Here is a 21793-nt window from a genome sequence, read left to right on the forward strand (position 1 = left end):
GTGAGTGGCACGAGGAGGTTGGAATGAGATGGGCTTTGAGGTCCCTCCCAGCCCAAACCAGTCTGGGATTCTGGGATTCAGTGACTTCATCCCCTCATAATGTGAAGGGCCTCAAGGCCTGAATCAATCTTGGGAGCCTCAGTCATCTCTAAGCCTCAAGTCTGCAGGATTTATGCATTGTAAAGCCATGGAATAGTTTTATGCTTCCATTTTTCCATTTGTATTCCCATCCCCATTTCCCTGACGCTCTTTTCTCCTCCCAGAGTTGTCGTTCTGTAGTTCAGCCACATTTCAGCCCTGTAAAGCTGCCTTGGGTACCAACAGGGGCTGCACCAGGGCTGAGCTAAAAACTTAAACTCTGTTGGCAGAAGTCAGGCTTTGTACAGCCCCACCCTTTGGCACTGAAAAGTCAGGACTTGGTCATAAAAATCTGCTTTATTCTGGGAGAAATCCAGTTATTACTCTCCCAATTTCTAGCTCTTCTGTTGAAATTCAGCTTCTCTGTAATTTATTGGGTTTCCATGATGAATGACCAACAAAACAGTTTTAACTGCTTCCCCTCCTGCCTTGCCTCTTGTTTTTCCTGCTGGTGTGCCTGGAGTGGCCTGGGGTTAACGTTTGGAACTCATGAAAAATAACCCAAAGACGTTTTATTGAAGAGCTTTGTGTCACTGAATGATCCGTGCTGGGTAGGAGAGCATGGAAATTATAATCATCTCGGTTTGTTTCCTGTCATCCTTCGGATGTGCCAGCTCCATATTAATTAAGTTTTGTAATCAAGTGATTTCTCAAGTTGTGTGCAGTCTTACCCCATTGTCTTTTATGACCTTTACCAAAAACAAGGTCGTAAAAAACAAGGTTGGAGCGTTTTTATTGCACTCACTGAGAGAAAAAGCAGAGAATTGAAATTCATGGGGCAATGAATGCAGCAGAATTTAAATATTAATTGTGTGTGTGTGTGTGCAAGGAACAAATCAAAGCCTTTTTTACTTAAAGGCTTAGATCATTCTGTAACTCTGAGGGAATGTGGGTGTTATCCAGGATTTGCCATTGTAGGATTTCTGTTAGTTCACCTAAAGCAGCTGATTTTTTTGGGGGAACACAAACTGGAATGGGCTGTGTGACTAACAAGGTGTGCAATTCCTGTGCAAATATCTGATAAGGCAGCATGTTCCAGTTCCTGGGATAAGACTGAAATGATCCATCTTGGCTGACAATGTGCTGGGGATTCAGGTTAGATTAATATTTTAAATGCAAAAGCTTTTTCCAAGTCTTAAAATGTCTGAACATTACAGTGCAAAAACAGAACAAGTGTGTTTTGACTGTGTAGTAAGGGATGCTTAAACAAGTTTGGTGTCTGTTTGGATACAAGGGTTACTTTTGTGTATTTTTCCCATTGTTCAGTGGTATTTTTTCCTCTTCTCTCAGAATTCCTTTTCTTTAAAAGTTGAAGAATTATTACTGCTTTTAACCTGCCGACCTTTGAACAAGCCATTCTGATCCAAGAAATAGCTGAGGTTTGGGGGTTTTATTCAACTTGTTTTAAGCATAAAATAACACTTTCATTAGAAGAACCTTTCTCCTGTACTTTGTGTGGCAGAGCTGTGTTGAGCTCTGTTACAACCAAATCAGTAAAACCAGCTCCATGTGTAGTGTCAGTGCAAGGAATATATACAAAAATATATATATATATAAAAGCAGGTCCTTTCCATGGGAGCACCTTGGGAGAAGCTGAAGAGTGTGCCCAGGCTTCCCTGAGGGTCCTGCCTGGGAGGCAGGTGCTGTTATCCAGTTACAGGGAGGCTGCAGTGGATGCAGAGCCGTGTAATTCAATCCAGCTCCGTCGGAGAACTCCGGAATAGCTCCCTTGGAAGAGAACCCTCTCTAAAGTTCAGGGTGAAACGTGTTCTCTGCAGTGCTAAAGTCACATTTGACCTGCTGGTTTTAACTCCTAGTGCAGGAAAGGCTCCTGGAGATGCCAGACCTTTGGCACCCTGAGCTAAGTTAGATTTCTGAAGCGTTGTCACCTACAGGGAGGAACAAACCACCCTGTTCCCTGTGCTGGACATTCCCCAGGCACTCAGAGCAAATGCTTTGTGAGAGTAGAAAAGATGGCTGAGAGCTCACATTAACTTCCTAACAAGTTTAAAAAAAAAATCAATATATTTTTGGGTGGGGTAGGACCTGAACTGCAAACCTGTGCTTTTACTGATTTATTTATTTATTTATTTTTATTTCTTTTTGTCTTTTTTCCCCTTGCAGATTCCTCTGTGTTGAGTGAACGGAAGCGAAGGGAGCGGGAGGAGAGGCTGAACATTGTTCTGTGGAAACAACCGCTTGTTACCTTGCAGTATTTTTGCCTGGAAACTCTAATAAACTTGAAGGAATGGACCATAAAGTAAAGATCATTTCTTTAACTTCTACTAAGCATTCTGGGGAAACCCATGCTCTGATTCAGTAGGTCATTCTAACATCTCGCTTTCCCTCGTGATTCACAGCTTGAAAATTCTTTTTTTTTTTTTTTCCAGAAAACATGTGTATTTTTGTCCCTTAAAGGTGGCTTTGGAACACACCACACTTGTAGCTGTGCACTCAGACCTTGTGCCCAAGTTACATAAATGCAGTGAGGTGTCCATGGGAGAAAACTGCAAACTTTATTATTCCAATTTGAAGGAGTGGGACAGTGTTTAGGGATCCTTGAGGCAAGAGTTACTGTACTTGTGGCTGCAGTGTTAAATACTGACGTATTAATGTAGGTGTTGGTGTCACTGAATGATCTCAAACAGCTCAGCCAGGGCAGGGGTCAGGCTTAGGTTGAACTTGCTCTGGTGTTTATGGTGCTGCAAAGAGGACTTTGCTTCTCTGTGGGTCCTTTCCCGGCAGGAAATGATTTATTGAAGCACTTTCCCCGAGTGTTATTTTCACACTGGGTAAAATTGGCTTTTATTCCAGTGAGAGAATCTGTGAGGAGCAGTCCTACCATTCCCTGCTAGTGCTGAAATGCAGAGCTGGTTCTTAGTGCACAAGGCTCAGGGGTTTAGGTGCCAAAACACGAGGACAGTGCCAGGAGCAGCAGCCACGCAGTGCCTGTGTTGGTGACTGGGCTCTGCTGTGTTTGGGATTGAGTTTACAAACATTTTCCCAGTGAGAAGGCAGGATCTCATCCCCCCCCTTGGGTGATTCCAGCTGTGGGGCTGCTCCTCTGCACAGCGAGCTCAGGCAGGTGCTGGAGGTTGTGCTCAAACCTCTGGGCCGGGTTTGAGGTGCTCATACATCAGATTCACCCAGAGAAACTCCTGCTTTCCGTTTTCTTTGGAAATTATTTGTATGAAAAAGCCCAGGTTTATGTAGTGCAGTCTTAATCCCCTTTTACACCCCCCAGAAAATCTCCTTATTTCCCTCTGTGCATTCTTTCAGCTACCGTGAGTTGTCCCTGAGAACTGTTTTATTGGGTCTGACATCAGCCGTTTCTGACAACCCCCAAGCTTTTATTTAAACCCAGCAGAAATAACATTTGAGGATTTATTTTAAGACCTCAAATCTTATTTGGCTTCCTAGACATCAGATTCTGTTACAGGCAGCACTTGCCTCCTCTGCTGAGCAGCACAGCGGTGTTGTCTTTACAGAAAATAACCCTGACTATTATAAGCTATTAAGTTGAGACCTCAGATTGACTCTTAATGATCTCCTGTGTTCCATTGCATAAATTGTGACTTAAATGGCAATCACTTGAAAATCCAATTGTCATACTAATGCAAGCAGCACTAACTTTAATTTTAAAATAATTTGAGTGCTTTTTTCAGTTTGCTTAATATGAAACATTTGTGACTGTTTTCCTGTGTTGTCTCATATTTCTGTCTTTCCCTGTCTGATTAGATAAGTTATGTTCACAGTTTGCTGTTATAGTCTGAGAATGTTAAGTGATGCTGGCTCTTGCTTTTTTAGATATCATTAGTGACAATATAATAGAAAATAATCAATGTATTTGCTAATCTTCTGTGCGTGGCCACATAAACACCAAGCAGAAAACCTAAGTAAAACCAAATAGGCTCAAAAGTGATTTGGTAGCAAATTACACTGGAAAACATTTTCTCCCTTTACTGCAGTAACTTCATGATTAACTAAACATATTTATGAAACTTGGAGCTGCTAAGAGATAATAATTTCAATAGATCAGGGGAACCAAACTAATGTAAAGGGGTGTTCCTCTGTCCCTGTGGTTGTGCCCCCAGCACAGCTGGGAATTGCCCTTGGGAATCCCCCCGGCCCCTCCTGGCCCAGGGCCTGCTTTGCCACTGCTCGGGGCCTGTGTCTGACTCTTGGCTGCAGAGGCTGAATTGTTTTCACTTTGTGTTTGTCTGCAGACAGTTACTTTGTTTTTCTTTCTTTAAAAACACCAAACTATGCGCGGCTGAACTTTGATCTCCACGGCCAAGCGGAGATTCCCCCCCAAAGAGTAAAAGGCTCCTCAGATATTTTCCTGGGGGGTTTATTGCTTTCATGATGGCAAACTTCTCATTGCCATCATCCCTGCTGACTGCACCCAGGCAGAGCCAGTCTCCAGGGACAGCTGAGTTGCTTTGAAGTGCATGGTCAGGATGACAAACCCTAACTGCCCATTTGTCTTTAAGATTGTGGCACCGGCGGAGCATCTTGGTGTGTGTTTTACTGGCACTGGCCACGCTCACAGCCACCTATTACATCGAGGGAGCTCATCAGCAGGTAGGAAACTTCCAAGCTGCTTTCCTGGGTGACTAATGCTCCTTCTCCCTGAAGGGGATCTTGGTGGAATTACGATGTGTCTTTGGAACTGCTCGCTGAGGGTTTGTCTCCCGTGTCGTGACTGTGTGCGGATGAGTTGTGGCTCAGGGAGGATGAGCTGCATGGTTTGGTCTGTTCTGTTGGATCTGTGGGTGTTCCACCTCTCGTCTGCTCTGAGTAAGGACACCTCAGATGCTGAGCACTCCTTCACATCTGCTGGGAACAAGTGGTGGGAGCTCTTGAGGGATGACGTTAAACTGAGTCATGGTAGAACTTGGCGGTTCCCAAGAAATTGTTTCTTCTGTTCCTATGGAAGGGTCTCCTGACCAGTTAGGATAGGCATATTTGGAGGTATAAAATGGCTTCATGGTTCAGATCTGGTTCTGTGATGCTTTTCATACCCCCATTAATTTCAAATGGTTGTTTAAAATCTTTTTTGAGCTTTGGTGAATGCAAAGGCTTTTGCGTCACTGGAAGTGTAAGGCATTGCTCAAGCATAAGGTGTTGGTGGTGTCTGCACCTTTCCCCTCCCCATTGCTCTTTGAGGGTCAGATTTGCCCTTTTAAACCCATTTCCTTGGGCAACTGAACCATCTTCCCAGCTCTGAAGTGAGCAGGGTCCCAGTTTGAGAGAACCTGCTTCCGTGCATGGTGGTTGTGTCACTGGCTGCCTGAGGGACAGGCAGGTTGGGAACAGGACTCCTGGCTTCCCAGGGTGGCTCTGGGAATCACAGAATCGTAGAATAACAGAATCATTAAGGTTGGAAAAGACCTCCAGAATCATCAAGTCCAGTGCCATATCCCCAAGTGCCTTTGGAGCTCTCCTGGGGGTGGGAATTCCTGACCACCCTTTCAGTCAGGCAGTGAGATGAGATGTTTGAGCCCATCCCATTCGTGCTCACTCAATCCCAGCTTGAGACCTGAGCACTTCCAGGCAGAGCAGGTTGGGAGGTGGTAAATCAGTGGCCTGTTCCTGATGGAAAATAAATCCAAACCTGTCCAGCCAGAACTCTCTGCTCTGGTGGTCTCAGTCATGTTCACTTGGCATTTTCAGGATGGTTTTGCACCCTGGCAGGTCAGAGCCTGGATAAGACTGGTGTAAACTTCCCCTTGGTGCTGTTGGTCTGTGGATGGTATAAAATGGGTATATATAAAATATAAAAAATATACAATTGTCTCTTCTGGGGGCTGTGATGCAGACAAGCTCATGGCCTGGCTCATCCTCCTGGTGCTGCTCTCGTGGCAGTGAGAGGGAGCTGCTGCTTCCCTTTGCTCCAGTGTATCCAGCTGGACTTTTGATGCCCAGAATTTGCAGTGGCTTTCCCATATCCCTTCATTTATGTGTGCAGCACACAACCAACCTTTACATCTTTTCTTAAAAGCACCAAACCTGCTACTCACTGGTCCAAGATGAAACATTCCACAGACTAACTGGGAGTGCAGATAATTTTATTCCTTTATTTAATCAGGCTGTCTGCTCATTGTCTGGGGCTTGCTGCTCACCACTCACACCTAGTTTTCCTGTTCTGGATTTCAACCTCCTACCATTGAACCTGAATTTTCATCAGTCTCCCTGGAAACTTGCTGATTCCCAGATGTGGGGGCTTTTCCATGTCTGTGCTGTAACTGGAACAAATTTTCAGCTGTTATCACCCAGATAAATGTCTGTGTTAGTTTGTAAGTTTGATTTTCTCCCTTGGAGATATTATAATTGGCTTTTTTTTTTCTCTTTTGTGACTCCTTTTTCAGTATGTGAGGTATATGGAGAAGAAGTTCTTCTGGTGTGCCTACTGGGTAGGACTGGGCATTCTGTCCTCTGTTGGCCTTGGAACAGGTCTCCACACCTTTCTGCTCTATTTGGTAAGGATATTTCCACACTGTGTTCTTTCTGAATTGAGTATTTTAATGATTATATATTTTAAAACACATGAATAAATAAATATTCTGTAAGTCCTGTACATGAAGTACTTCTAAAGGAAAATAAGCACTCAGTGTAATGTCTCTGGGCTCTAGTGAATGCTGGTCATGTTCTGTACTGTGCCACCTGGTTTTGTAGTTTTTAAGCTCTGTGTTTATTGATCTGGAGATATTAGCCTGCTGTTTAATCCTCGCTTTGAAATACTGAGTCAAAATCTGCAAGCTCTGGCCTTTTAATTCCCTGATTTAAATGAAGTGTTTTCTAGTGTGTGCAGCTCAAATGTTTCCATGTAAAGTTTTTCAGCCTATTTAAATGATCATTTTTCTAACTGAAGCCACTGAAATAGGCAGCTGGTTTAAAGTTTGGTCTGTGTTAATTTTGCTTTGAAAATAATGGGAAGAAAAATGTTTTTCTATGAAGATAAAGTAACTTCTGAAAATTTGTATGATGTTGTTTATCTCAGCTCAGCTAAGAAAGTCAGGGAAATGTTTGGGTGTGTTTTGCTTTTGGCCATTGGATTAGTTCCTGGTTTATGAAACCACTGTCCTGGATTTAAGAAAAAGATTCATGGCCACAAAATAATTAAAACCAGTTTATGCAGCAAATGTCATCTTGTATTTGGAACAATTACAGATGTTTACTTTCCGAGCTGCTTTAATCATTAACAATAACACAGAAAACACTACAAGAAACAAGAAACTCCTGCTTTTCCCCACAGCAGGGCAGTGCCTGGAATATGGGATGGCATCTGCAGGAGCCTCAGACTTAGTCTTGGTGTAGCTTCTGTCCTAAAGACTGTGGGGGCAGAAAGCACAGGGAAAGGACCTTTCTTTGCCTCTGCGTTTGAAAATCCACGTGTTAAAATAATTCTAAATTACTTCCATTTGGGAAAATTAAATTCCATAATATATCACTTCCATTGTCCTGTGGGGGGGGTGAGTGAGCCTCGTGGATGTGTTTAGGCCATGACCTGAGCTGACACTGAAGTAACTTATACAGAAATATGTAGAAAATATAACTTCTCTGTGGTCTTATCAGTCGAATTTATGAGGGGTGTTTAGCAGGTGAACAGCCTTCCAGAGATTACTGGAAAGAAACTGAGTTTACTATTGCCAGGGAAGGTATTTATTTGGAATAGGAGAGGGAATGTTTCACTTAGCTTTGTGAGGAGGGGGGGGGAACAGAAGGAATAGCTCGCACTGAACAATTACAAGGTGTTTATAGAATAAAACGTGCTAAAAATGTGCCATCAACATCTAAGGTGTGACACTGCAGGAGGAATCCTGGTGCATTAACGCTCTCTGGGCACTGGAGGCCTGTCAGCACCTCAGGGTTTGCACCTCGGTGCAACCCAGGAGGTTGTTGCCACTAGATGGCAGAGGGGGTGTAAGAACAGAAGTCCAGGGCCTTAAAAACCGTGTTCGGTGCCTGAACTCGGAATATTCCTGTCACTGCAGCTCTGTGTACCTGGGATATGTTCTCTCCTCCCGATACACTGCTCGGTATCTCCTCGCTCGGAGCTGGGGGAGAGGGAACACGAGATACTAACATGAGGCTGCTGCTGCAACTTCCAGGGGAAAAAGTATTTCAGGGTGATATTCTGGATTTAACCCTTCTAGAAACAAAGCAATTAGGAGCTTTCAAAGGGAGGGACTCTGAGCTGTTTTACTTTGTTGTTTATACATCAGTTCCCTCTGAAAGGAGAGATCTGGCAGGTTAAGTGTGGAACTCACCACATTAACTTTTGCATTATTGTCTCTCTATTTTTTGTGTTCTGTATAATTTAATTGCATTCCTTCATTATGCTAAAACTTCTACTGACTCAAAGAAGTGAGAAGTTACAAAACAGCAAACCCACCCCTGCTCTAGTGCCTGGATTTGCTGGCAGTAGAGAACAGAGTCAGTAAGTGTTTTCAAATTGCCTTTAATTAATTGCTCATTTTAAAGCTGGATGTACAGGGAGATTGTTGGGAATGCAATTACATGCTGGGAGAACAATGCCCTTGGGCCCACCCATGTGCTGCTGAGCTCGTGTGGAGTCTTGCAGCCTTGTCTTGTGCCATGAAGGGCACATTTAGGAATTGATGGCATGTGGGCACCTGTTCAGGCTCCTCCAGCTGTCCCACAGGTGCATCTGGATTCAATACACCCCTCCAGTTACTGTATCTGGGATTTCCATATCAAACTGGTCCCCAGCCCAGCCTGGGCAGGTCACAGGAGTGGTTATGCAAGAGCTGCAGCATATGAATGACTCTCATGTTTGCTTTCCCTGGCCTGCTTAGCTGTTTTTCCAGTGTTGAAAACCTTCATTTGTCTGGATTCTTCAGAGCATCTCTCACCAGCTGCTCCCTGGAGCCACATGTGCTCCAGTGCCAGGAGAGATCCCAGGCTCAGCTGAGGAAAGAGCACTTGGAAGCAGTTTGCTTAATGTAGAATTTACAGTTTGAAGCAGCCTCAGTGTGGGAGGGGTGTTTCTGCCCCAGATTCATTTTGGTTCACATCTGATTTGTGTTTTTTTTTTCTGCTCACCAGTCCTTTCTCCAAACATCCCTGTGAGAGGGACAGCTCAGTTCTGTGTGTTTGATAACAGGCTTTTTCCTGCTGCTTCTGCGATTCAGGAACTTTCTGTATGTTACAAAGAGCCTGAACGTTGTCTGTGATGCTGGTTCCTAGTTTAATGCTGCTCCCTTAGTTGTAGCCAGCACTAAATGTAGGATTTGACATGGCTTTTTGGGAAGCAGTCCTCGTGCTGCACTTGGCACCGAGCTGAGGGCTGGCACGGAGCAGATCAGGGAAGCAGGCCACTCTTCCAAGAATCCTTCTCACTCTGACACTTTCAAAACAAGTCTGCTGGCTTCTTTTCCTCAAGTCCATTAAAGGTTTTTCACAATTCTTTAAAAACAGCCCTTAAAAATAGTGATCATGATGTGGTTCTGTAGGAAATAAAACTATTATGATTGATGACTCTAAATACTGTTTTTAGCAGCGCACGCACAGCTCTTTCCTCAGTCTTGAGATGTTTTCTCTTCTCTTAGTGGTATATGAAAATATGAGCTGCATGAATCACCTCATCACCAACAGAGGATGACTGAGGGGAGCTCATCAGGAATTTCTGGTGTCTGTACATCTCGGAGAGGTGGATGATGACGGGATGAGGTGGCGGTGCCGGGGGCTCCGGAGCAGGGACAGGAGGTGGAGTGCTGGGCTGGGATCGTGGGCCATGGCCATCCCTTCTCAGTGCTCTGCCTGTGCTTTGGTTTCACTTCAGCTCTGGGAAGTGGATTGTGAAAGATGTGGCCGAGGCAAAATGAGCTCAGAGCGAGTGGTTATCGCTCAGTCCCATCCCCTCTGTGTGTGGATGTTCCAGCCTGGGACGGGATGAATGGAAGCGAATTCCTCACCGGTCAAGAGCGCAGAGCGAGCTCTGGCTCTTGGATTGTTTGTGGTTTTGGTCCTTAAATGTGGATCTCTGCTGCTGCTGCTGCTCTAGAGCCAAGTGGGGCAATGCTGCAGGGGTTTGTGCCGTGGCAGGGCCGTGGGTGAGCAAACAGGAAACTGGAGGGACAACGGGAATGGTTCGTGTGCCGAGGCCCCCACAGCTGGAACACGAGGCTTTGTCACTAAAAGCCACTACTTCGTATTGGGGTGGGAGAGAGCACAGCAAAGGTTTCAGAACAGAAATGTGCCCTGAAGGAGCAGTGAGTCAGAAAGGCACTGGCCTTACAGAGCTGGGTTTAGCTGGGCCTCAGGCCTCGGTGTCTCACTTTCCTTCTGAATCGGTTCTGGGTTTGGCCTTGAGGGGTCACATTCTGGCCTCAAAAGTTGTCGTTTGCAGCTGAAACGAGTCGTGTTTTGGCCCTGCCCAAACTGGTTTAGGTTAGAATTTGAAGATTTAAACTCCAGACACTTGTGCAATAATGAGTCCATTATCCTGGGGGAAAAAAAATTGTTTTGGTGTAAATAATTATAAGAAAAACAAACCCACACAAATAAACTGTTTCCTGCCAGGACTACTTAAAAAGTTTTTCAAATCAAACTTAGTTCCTTTTAGTTCTCTGGTTCCAGGAGCTGAGCTTGTAAGGACTCTCATGATAAAATTACTTAAGTCCCTCTAAAAAGAAAAGCTCACAAAGCAGGGTTTGCTCCACTTCTATGAAGTGGACAGAATAATTTGGAAATCCACAGAAATTCCTCTCATTTTTTTTTCCTCTATTTACTTGTGACTTTAATACAGGAGTATTTTCATAGAGATTATCAGCTTCAGGAGAGGTTTTGCTCTTTCCATGTGGACCATTCCAAACTGCTGTAACCCAGAAAAACCAAAGGGTTCTGTGTGCAAAGGAAAAAGTGAGAAACAAAAGCTGAGCTGCCTCAGCCAGGTGGGAGGTGCAGCACTGCTCCCCCTTCCCAGCCCTGAATTCTTTGTGTGAAGTGAGGTGTTCATTCCCAGTCCTTCCTGCTCTCCAATTCACATGGCAGCTTGCAAGCCTAAAACAAAGGAAATAAGTGGTTTGGTCTAATATCTGTGCTCAGATTACTGCTATTGAACTGCTCAGGCAGTGGAGAGAAAAATACATGGAGGGTGCAGAAAGACAGAAATGAAGTCCAAAATAAGTTGAAATGGAGCCTGTTTGTGTGGGGGTTGTTTGTGACTCTTAATCTGTCAGTTGTTTCCTTTGTGCCTTTCCTTCCTCCAGCTGTTCTAAGCTTTCTACAATGAACTGAAATATCCTGGAATACTTGAATCAAGATATAAGTTTAAAAAAAAAAGTCACTTTTGCTGGCTCTCTCGACAGGAACTCCTGCTTGCAGCTCACCTGGGCTTGGAACTGCAGCACTGGTATTAATAATGCACTGCTGGACTGGAGGGGTCTGGGGAACTAAACTGGGCACTCACTGCTGCTGGATTAGTTGTGTGACCTGGGTGTCTCTTAAACCTTCTGGTGGCTTGCTTGCACTTTAAAAATCTGAGCTGAAAAGTGGCATTTTCAAGGAGTAAAATGTTGATGTAGAGTCTTGGTCCCTCTCAGTGCTCCCGTGGATGTGTCAGACACCCGAGATACCTGCAGAGAGTAAAACCAGCACTGCTGGTTTAGGTCAGGCTTTGCAAAAACAGCCCTTGTGAGTGGTGCAGCTCAGTCTGGGAGATGAGCTGAGCCCTGAACCTTAACAGGAGCTGAAGCTGAGGGTGGTTTAGGTTCTGTGGGCACAAGCCAAGCAGATATGGCCAGTTGTGGGCTCAGCTCAGGGACTGTGGAGCAGCTGGAAGCAAAAACCTCCTCCAGTGCCCCTCTGAGAACTGCCAGAGCTCGTGACTCAGAGCCCGACTGGGGTGACTGGGAGGTCCATAAACGGCTTCCAGGGCGTAGGGCAGAGTCTGGAGGGCTTATCTAAAGCTGGAACTGTGGCAAAACACAGCTCATGTGAGGTGTCTCTGTCTGCACAGGCAGAGCTGCCCTGGACTTCTCGGATGGCCACAAAATACTGATGTCACAGTAATATTTAAGCTGTGCTGAGCCAGCTGCAGTGACCTGAACTTGCACAGGCTGAGGAGGCAGGAGGATAGTGGAGGAGTTAATTAGGATGGTGGTTGCAGCCTTTTCTTCCTCCTGAAGGTTGATGGACTTTACCTTTGAGGTGCTGACGCCGTGTTTTCCTTATCTGCTCCCCACTTCCTCCTGCCGGTTCTGTGTCTCACATCTCTGCCAGGAGGGCACATTGTGCTTTCTCCCCATTTGCTGCCTTGGAGTTTCTGCTTTTTTTTTTTTTTTAATGCACAGCCTGAACTTTATCCTTATTTGTGTCACTACTTCCTTGAGCAGGTTGGACATAACGATAATTATGCAAAGCGACCTCTAATTGGAGACATTAAAGCCAGTCATCACTGGCAGTGTCAGTTTGAATGGATGTTGTGACTATTCCTCAGAGCTAGTAAGCTGGGTGGCTGGGGAAGGGCAAGGAGAGAATACTGACAGATTATTTTTGTTTGCTGTCAGCACCGGAGGATAAACTTGGATTCCTCCAGTTGTGCCTTGCCCTGCACGGGTCTCTCTGCTCCTACAGAAAGCAGCGTGGGCACAGCCTTACAAAGCATCTGCTTTTCATGTTCTCCCCAGAGCAGCACCGTGGCCCTGGTGAGCAGACAGTGGCACCACGTGCCTGCTCCCCCTGCTTCTTGTCCACTCATTTTCAGAGCTTGTGGCTGCCGGGTTGGAATTTCCACCAGCTCTGCGCTGTGGGGCAAGGCCTGGCTGAAGGGGGAATAGAAACCAACAGCCACGTGGTGGTAAAATTAATCCACGGCTTGAAATGGTTGTGTTGGTCTGGTACAGCCAGCCCTGAGCACTCGGTGGGGTCTGTGGCACTCGAGGATGCTCCAGGTACGGGATCCTTCGCCCGCCTCCAGCCAGCCCCACATACCAGACATCAGAGAAAATCATGAGACATTTTAATCTCCCGACACAGCCAGACAGACTGGATGGACATATTTACCAGCCACCTCCAGACCAAGCTTTTCCCTCTTAATCACCCAGCAGATTTCTTTGTGGGTAGTCGTGCGCTGCCGTCGGAGATAAACCCGAGGCTGGGCCGTGCTGTGACTTTGTGGAGAGGTGTAATGACTTCATGGATAAGAATGGGATGAGTCGTGGCCTGGGGCAGCACTCTCAGGATGTTTCCCATGAGAAGCAAGCTTTTGTTTTTCCAATATATCTTAATCAAATATAGCATGACATGTTCCCCCCCTGTGGAAGGGCTGAGTCTTGAACCCAGTGTGAAAAGCAGAGGAAAACAGATTTTTAGTGCATTAAGTTCAGCAAGGAGTTCAGTGTCATATTTTTCTTGCTGGCAGACATATCACTTTTCTTTGAGAAATGTTGCTAAATTAAAGCCACTCTAAAATTACATCTTCCTCCAAAATAAAAGGTTAAAATTAGATGTAGTTGTTCTTGTGCAGGCTGTGAAAGGGGCATGTGAGAAACCAACACTTGATACGGGGCTTGTTTAGAGCTTTAATTGACTTCCCAGTCTGGGTGCACAGAATGATTAATAATGTGAAAATATGATTCATTTTTAATTGGATATTCAGCCACTTTTCCTTATGGTAAAGACTTTCTGTTGTAAGAATTACAGAGATCAGCATGTTTTGAAGGATTGCAGCTCCTGATTTTTTTCACATGTGGCTGTGCCTTCTCCTTCTCCTTCTGCGGATGAATTTCCAGGCATAATTTATAGATGAAAAGATTATACCTTCTAGAAATTTCATAAAAGAGCATTTAAAGTAACGTATTTCTGAGGATTAGCTGTGTCATTCTGACTGGGGTGCCTTCAATCACTGGAACGAGACTCCTTTGAAGGCCCGTGAGTTCAAGAGTTCGAGGTTACCTTCTCGGGGCTGTGCCGTGAGGGATCTCCAAACTCCCCTCAACTGCTCTTGCTAAAAAACAGATTTATGTTGAGTTCATCTTCACGACCAGATCTTGTCTGGTTTGATTTGTAAATTGTACAGATATTTCTAACACATCACATTCCAGCCTGACCACAGGCTCCTTCTGGTCGTCAGCAGTGGCGAGCGAATGTTTCTCACCCGAGTCAGCAGAATGTTTCTCAATCTCTTCCCTGTTAGCCCCTTGTTAGTGCAATATAAAATGAAAAAAAGTCATTGGGAGAGGGTGAGGGAAAGGCAGATGGCATTCAGGACTTTACATGCCTTGGATTTCAGGGACTCTTCCTGGTTTGGCGAGGAGCTCGTCAGTGAAATCACCCGGGCTTGGTGTTTGTTCTCTGCCCTGATGGGGTTTGAGGGAGTTTGGTTTGAGGGAGTTCTGCAAATGCCCTTTTCAAAGGCAGAGCTACAGGGAGAGCCCAAAGGGAAACATCTTAGAGGATTTCCCAAGTGTTCAAACAAACTGAGAGGTGAAACCCTGCAGCCCTGCAGGGAGGAGGAGGAGAGGGTGAAGGAGGCGTTATTTGTGAGGAGGATTAAAAACCTGTATGGGAATTAATCCCTCTGCACAGGGAGGAGTGCAGAGAAAACAGGAGAGGATACTGTCAGGGGTTTTCCAGAGGTGGCACCTGGAGCCCATTGGAGGTTGGTTCCCTGTTCCCCTCAGAGTTAAACCAGTGCTGCTGTTACACCTCAAGCAAAGTGGCACCTCCATTCTGGAACACCCTGCAACCCTCCCGCGCTCCTCCGCCCGCCCTGTGCCTGCCCAGCCAGCCATTGTTTGGGGGTGCCTGGTAACCAGGGCTTTGGGGAAGTCTCCTGCTCCCTGGGAGCTGAGCTGGAACAGAAGCAGATGTTGGGATGTTGCTCTGAGCTGTGGGATGGTGTCCGTGTGACCCCCGGGACGGAGGGGAGGGCACGGGTTGTTCTGCTTCCCTTCGGCTCGGGGTCCAACACCCCACACTTCATCGCTCCCAGTGAACCGCTGGGGCTTTGTGTCTCATTCCAGTCAAAATGTGGCTTCTGTGGGTTCCATAACTCCAACTTTTTTCCATTATAGGACTGTTTACATTGCACTGGAAGAATTATGGCCCGTTGGCGGAGGCTTCAGGTGGCTCCTTGGCCATTTACAGCTGTTTGGGGAAATGCCTTTTTTTTCCATTGGCTGCTTCTTGTGAAATTTTTCCCCTCTGCAGACATTTGTTGAGACTGGGAGAGCTCTCCACAGGAGGGGCTTGGGGCCATTAAGCCATTTCCAGGATGATGGGAGAAGCTGCTCAGGGCAAGCAGCTCGTGCAGCAGCTCCAGTTGGGCATTTTTGTGTTGCTCTTCTGAGATTTTGGGATCTGCTTTACCCTCCCTGAGTGCACTGTGGGATGAAATGCTGGTAATGGCACCACCAAAACCTTACAAGGAGCGGGGCCTTGCTATAATTGTGATTAAATTTGTCCTTTTTTTACAATTCTAAAACTGAAACTCGGAGTCCCCTCCCAGCTGGCTGGAGTGTTGTGGGGTGTCTCCCAGATTTTGTGGAACTGAAAGCCACATTTCTTGATTCCCACCCTGGCTCTCACTGCCTTGGCAGCCCCCTCACTCTGGCTCTCGAGGGAGGGAAGGAATAGGCATTTACAACTCAAACAGGAGGAATCTCCTCCGTGCAAATATGCTGTTCAGGAGGGGTTTATTGCACATTTCTGCAGGTGAAACCAGTCATTGAAGGGGGATGACTCGTTTGTCCCTCAGGAACTGCCAGGCTGGGGGGGGACAAGCAGGGAATGGGATTAAATTTCCTGAGTTTCAGCACTGGGTGGAGAAAGAGGTTCCCAGGTTTGTCAGACCTAAACAAATCACATCTCTCTATTTGAGTCATCAAGGACAGATGCAAAAAGGGAGTTGAAGCTTCCCTAAAATTGTAAAGTACATTTATGACAAACCTGGGAGCCTCTTATTCTTATTCCTCCTTGGCAGCCTCACCCAGTGGCATGGCAGAAGCTGAAAGGCTCCTCAGCCTTTTAGTGGATCAAAAGAAGTTTTTTTTTTTTTTTTTAAAGCAGTTCAACTTTGCACTTCAGACATATAAATAAATATAAAATATTTCAGATCTAAAAATCAAATCTCAACCCTTTACACATATAACATTATCAGTATCCAAAAGGTGAAGCACTGAGTTGAAGCCTTAAAGGTATTTTAGCATCAGGGACGAATGTGGGGGGGCTTAATTTTAACTTTTATCCTAAATAACATAAAGTACCATTGACTTATCTGTTTTTTTCCAGGGTCCACACATAGCATCAGTCACTCTGGCTGCTTATGAGTGTAACTCAGTGAACTTCCCAGAGCCTCCTTACCCGGATCAAATCATCTGCCCCGACGAGGGAACCACCCAGGGATCCATCTCCCTGTGGGCCATCATCTCCAAAGTCAGGCTGGAGGCCTGCATGTGGGTAAGGCTGGGGTGGAAAACTTCACTGGTTTCATTTATGCACTGAATTCTGGGTCCAGAAATGCACAGAACATCCTAAATTAGCAAAATGGCAGCAGCTTCTGCTGCCCGAGGTGAGGTGTGCTGGGAGAAGAGTTGCCTGGTGAACCTGCCAGCCCTGATGGTTTTGATGTCCTTCAAGGAGGAGGAGGGGGATATTGCTGGGATGTCTTTTATCTGCTGAATGCCAGCAGAAAACTCATGTGCTTGAACACTGGTGGTATAAAGGTGAGTCTCTGACAGGGGATCTGCCCCTCAGATGTTCTGGCAGCTCTCCCTGCCTGCACTTAAACGAGGAATAATTCCAGTTATCTGAGTGCAGTGAAGCTGCAGTTGCTCATAGGAAGGATTCAGGCCCTAAAATCACAGCTGAAATGGTTTTTCTGGCTTGCAGCAATAGATTGGGTTAAAGAAAAAAGTGTTACACTGCACATTTTTATGTATTTTATTTCTGTTTCTCTGCCTGTTTCCACATGGCAAACTTTGCACTTAAAACAGGAAAGGCAGGTTAGCTTGGAGTGAATCAGGGCCTTAGGAAACGCTGTCCCTGGAACTTCCTTTCCATTTTTCTCTTTTATTTTTCTCTGCAGCTTCTTGCAGGAGTTTAATTTTTGGAGGATTTTGGTCAGATAAGATGTTTTTTTCATTACCACACGGATTATTTTGAATTGCAGTTTACACAGATGCATCTGCTGGGAACTACATGCCAAATTAACTTTATTTTGCTACTGACTTCCTGCTCCAGCTGATGATTTAATTCCTAAATTCTTGGTTGTCCAATTCAAATGCAGAGAGGAGGAAATTCTAAAAATACAAAGTATCTGCTATCTGCCCTTGTATTCTTTAATATATAAGACAACTGGTCATGACAACTTTTTTAAATTCTCAGCAGCTGTGTTAGTTACAAAAATTCCAGTTGGGTTGTTTGAATTCACAGATTAAAGTCAAAATAGTAACAGAGAAAGTGGACTCAAAGCCCTCTCAAGAAGCAAAATACACCTTAAATTTCACTTCTAACAAGAGCACAGAATTGCCTTGATAAGAAACTAAACATACAAATACTTACAAGCCTCTAAGTAGAAGATTTCTTTTTATTTTCTCCCCCCCCCCTCCCCGTGCTGCAGTTTGTTTAACGGAGAACCAGAGTAATAAAAATGGCATTTGCAATTACGTTTCTAGGGTTGCAAAATAAAAAAATGCAGCTCAGGGTAAACATCTTATTGCTTAATCCCCAGCATGTAAAAACTGAGCTATGAGGAGAATGAAGTCGTTCAGAAATGAGTTAATGGAGCTGCAGGCACTGGAATCTCGGGGCCGGAGCAGCCCCCGGGGAGAACAACCAGTGCCTTCCTTGAGCTGGATCAGAGGAGGGAAAGACAAGGGAATAGGACAGGCCTGGAATGTTTGTATCCCACTTTTTCACTCTTCTCCCCCCCCTTTCCTTTTGTCTTCTTTTGGAATTCCCTGTGAGTTACCTTCTCACTGAACTCTGTCTCCACTGGCTTTTCCCTTGGGAGCATCCTCTGTCTACCCCTGGTGTCTCGAGCGATGTTATGCTTTCTTGGAATGTTTCATGAGTACATAAACATTGCTCACTAATTTCCTGTAAGCCAAATCAAGTTGGCAACTGCTGCTGCCTCTTCCAGCGTGTTTCTTTTGTCCTAATTCCAGTTCGCTTCTTATGGAAGCTGCTGGAGAAACTTATTTTTTGATTCTGTCACTCTTAAACTAAACGTCCACTCACGCAGGAAAAATCATGGGGATTCCACAGAGTGAAAAGGCTGATTTTTTTGGGGGGAAAAAAAAAATAAAAAATTGAATTTAACTAATTTTTTGCTTTTAAACTGGATTCTGGAATATTAAATTTAATTCCTAATCTGGGGGGGATTGAGCGAGCTCAGAAAATCTCTTTTCTTTTCAATGGAGCCAACAACTTCTAATGAGATCTGAAGCTGGGATAAATACTGGATAAATGCACAAGCTGAGGGATTATTGGGTGTGTGGAGATCAGCCTGTTTCCTGTAGACTTGTGAAGTTTTGTTGAAAGGCTCCAGAGCGGAATCTGGCCAATCTTTGTGTTTGGAGGGAGGCAGGAGGGTGGCAGCAATACAGTCCTGCTGTGAGATGCTGAAAGCAGGTCAGTCCCAGTGGGGACTAAAATAAAATAAAACAAACCAAAGCTGCCCAGGCAGAGGATCCTGCGAGGCTGAAACGTGGGGGTTTATCTGCACGAGGGGTTTGACTCAGAGCACAAAAGCAGCAGTGGCTGCTGCCAACTTCAGCCAGGCTCAGGGTTTTCCAGAGGTTAAAATCCTTGCTGGTCCCTTGCACGTCAGTGCTGGCCATTTGTGCTGATAATGGGTGTTACAGGGATCAGATATCTCTGCATCCGAGGAATTATGAGGTGAAATGAAAATGATGCTTTTTTGCAATCACTCTGAGTTGGCTCCACCAGCCCTGGCTGCAGAAGGACTGTCAGGAACAGTCTCAGAGGTGAATGCAAATTTTCACAGCCTCCCATCCCACAGGGACAAGGAATTCAATAGTGCCCTATATTTTTAATGTGTTGCAGCCTTTTTGGGTTTTGCCTTTTTTTTTTTTTTTTTTTTTTTACAAGAAATAAGGGGAAAGAATAAAAGTGTTTAATTGCTCAGGATTAGCAGAACAGGCAGCCTGTGTCCTGAGCAGGATCAAATCTGTTTAAAAGACTCTTTCTAGTGGAGTCATTTCCCAGTTTCCTTTTCTGAATGTATTTGTGTGAAAGAATTTTGATTAGCATTTGCCTTTCCAGTTTGTTGTTAGTCCAAGGAATCTCCCTGTAAAACTGGCATTCAGAGTTAAATGGTGAAAATAGCCAATGTTACCAAAAGCAGTTAAATACTTTGGATCCCTTAATTGCTGCTTTTTTTTGGGGGGGGCACTGAAGGAACCTATCTCCAGCAGACATGAAATCATATGATTTTTTACTGCACTTCTGAAATGTTTTGTAATAATGAGCATGTGACTTAGCCAATTTAAAGCAAGTTCATGTCCAGTACACACACACATGCAAACCTCTTCCTCAGTTCACAGAACGAAGCCAAAGCAAATTGGCAGAGCCTGGAGGAGCAATGTGACTTTTTGTTCTTGCATCACCCTGAGAACATAACCTCAAGTTAATTTTTCTGAAGTGTTGTTGCTACTGTTTTCAGCCTTATCTCCCCCTCGTGCCAGAAATATGCAGATTAATGAAGTTCAGCTTGTTGCACCCGTTTAAATTTCTTTCTGCTGTGGAAAACAAGGGCACAAACACGCGAGGCCGTGCACTCTGTGAGCCTAAACTGGGGCTTTAACAGCTCGGGCAGCTCTCTTTAAAACCACAACCTGTTGATTTGGAATCAGCACAGCAGCTGGAATTCTTGCTTGCAGCTGCACACAGGGCAGGAACAAAGGAAGTTGAAAAGCTTCAGAAGGAGCAGAAAAAAGCATTTGTCACTGGAGAGAAAAGCGTTTGTTATCGGGGAGAAAATCCATCTGCGGGGAGCTGAGCCTTGGCACACCCCCAGCCAGTGCCCAGCTATTGGCTCTTACCTGCCCTAAATTTAAACCACCCCCACTTAATTCCAAGTTCCTGTTTCCTTAGCCTCTGTTTATCCATATGTTCAGCCTTAGCTGTCTCCCTTTGCTTTTTTTTTTTCCCCCTTGGTTAAGCTAAAGTTGCGTTTTACCCACAGGATTGAAATGAGTCATTTGATGTCCTGAGAAAACAAATCTAATTTTCCTGTGGTGAAAAGCAGCCATCCTTTCATCTGGGCTTCTCTTGGCTGCACTTATTCCGAAGTCTGAAGGAGAGGGAAAACCCGAGATCAAGCTCTGCTTAACCTTTTTTCCTTGCTCACAGCTGTAGTAAAACTCGAGCCTGTTTTCTAATAAACACTTGCACCGAGTCTCATGACTGGACGAGTAAACTCCATGACAGCACTGGGGAGGAGCTCCCAGATTATTTTGGAGGCCACTCAGGATCAAGGGCTGTCACATGCCGGAGAATGTGTCTGGGATCATGTGGTGGGGTGAGACTGCAGGGCCCTGCTGAGTCAGGGATGTGGGATCTGCCCTCAGAGGAGCTAAACAAGGAAAAAAGGGGGATTCAGAGGAGCAGCGTTATGTTTGAAATCATGGGAAGTTTTCCTGGTGGATGAAAGCAAACCTCTCCAAACAGCTGGTCCCGGCAGTTGTAGTGATTTGAAATGTTCACAGGACTGCGCATGCCACATGTTTTCTGTTTGAGAAAATAAATGAGAATTCCTCTTTTCCCAGGGTGCTGGCACAGCCATTGGAGAGCTGCCCCCCTACTTCATGGCGAGGGCAGCCCGGCTCTCCGGTGCTGAACCCGATGATGAGGAGTACCAGGAATTCGAGGAGATGCTGGAACATGCAGAGACTGCACAAGTAAGAACAGTGCAAAACAATAATTAATAAAACACGGGGCAACTAGATGGAGTAAATAACCCCTTCCAATTAAACGAGAACGGGCCGAAAATCACTCGGTGTGAGCTCACGAGGGACTTCCCAGGGGTGGGAAAAGATCCTGCACTGGGGAGAGAGACCTGTGGTGATGGCAGGACAAGGATGGGGCTTGTTGGAGCAGAAGCAACAGTTGCTACGAGTGCTGCAGTTATTGAGACTTCCAGGAGCAGCAGAGGGAAGGTGGGGAGACAGTGGGCTGAGGAACCGGGGGCAGAGGAGCTGCTCGGCCCCAGTCAGGGCTGATGGGCTGCATTTAGAGCCTCCCTGGGCCAGGGGATGGTTTTCAGTCCCAGCTCATCCCTTCCAGATGACACTTGACTGGGGAATTTTTCTCCTGATGTGAAAATGCTCCCAAACTGCTCCCAGTCCCTTGTTGTCACTCTGCCCTTCGTCTCCTCGGTGGGTGAAACACTCTCAGTGTTTCAGCAAAGTTTGCAATCGATGCTCTCCATCAGTCAGGCATTAGTGGCTAATTTTTCCTTCAGGTCAGGAGTTTGCATCCTGGTCACAAGTTACTGATGCTGTTTTAGAAGAAATTAAGCATTTTTTCCTTGTACTCCTTGCCACTGAATTTTTCCTCTGTATTTTTCCTTCTTATCCTGTTTTGTCTGCCACTAAGTTGAAATAAGTCATGAGACTGCTGTTAAAAACCAGCAGATGCTATTTAATATGCACTGATGTCT

At 45.4% G+C, this 21793-nt stretch overlaps 1 protein-coding gene across 4 annotated transcripts in view; it reads left to right on the forward strand.

Moving 5' to 3' along the window:
* Nucleotides 1-21793, forward strand: part of VMP1 (vacuole membrane protein 1) — a 59367-nt gene that overhangs the window by 7968 nt on the left and 29606 nt on the right. For all 4 annotated transcript variants that reach the window (XM_051809826.1, XM_051809824.1, XM_051809827.1 and 1 more), the window contains exons 4-8: nucleotides 2263-2398; nucleotides 4632-4722; nucleotides 6510-6620; nucleotides 16399-16566; nucleotides 20901-21032. In XM_051809826.1, the coding sequence (XP_051665786.1) occupies nucleotides 2263-2398; nucleotides 4632-4722; nucleotides 6510-6620; nucleotides 16399-16566; nucleotides 20901-21032 (638 nt within the window). The remainder of the gene's footprint in view (nucleotides 1-2262; nucleotides 2399-4631; nucleotides 4723-6509; nucleotides 6621-16398; nucleotides 16567-20900; nucleotides 21033-21793) is intronic.

The sequence above is a fragment of the Manacus candei genome, unplaced genomic scaffold (genome assembly GCF_025592945.1).
Source record: "Manacus candei isolate 608988 ecotype Guabito, Panama unplaced genomic scaffold, ASM2559294v1 h1tg000076l, whole genome shotgun sequence".
NCBI classification, from domain to species: domain Eukaryota; kingdom Metazoa; phylum Chordata; class Aves; order Passeriformes; family Pipridae; genus Manacus; species Manacus candei.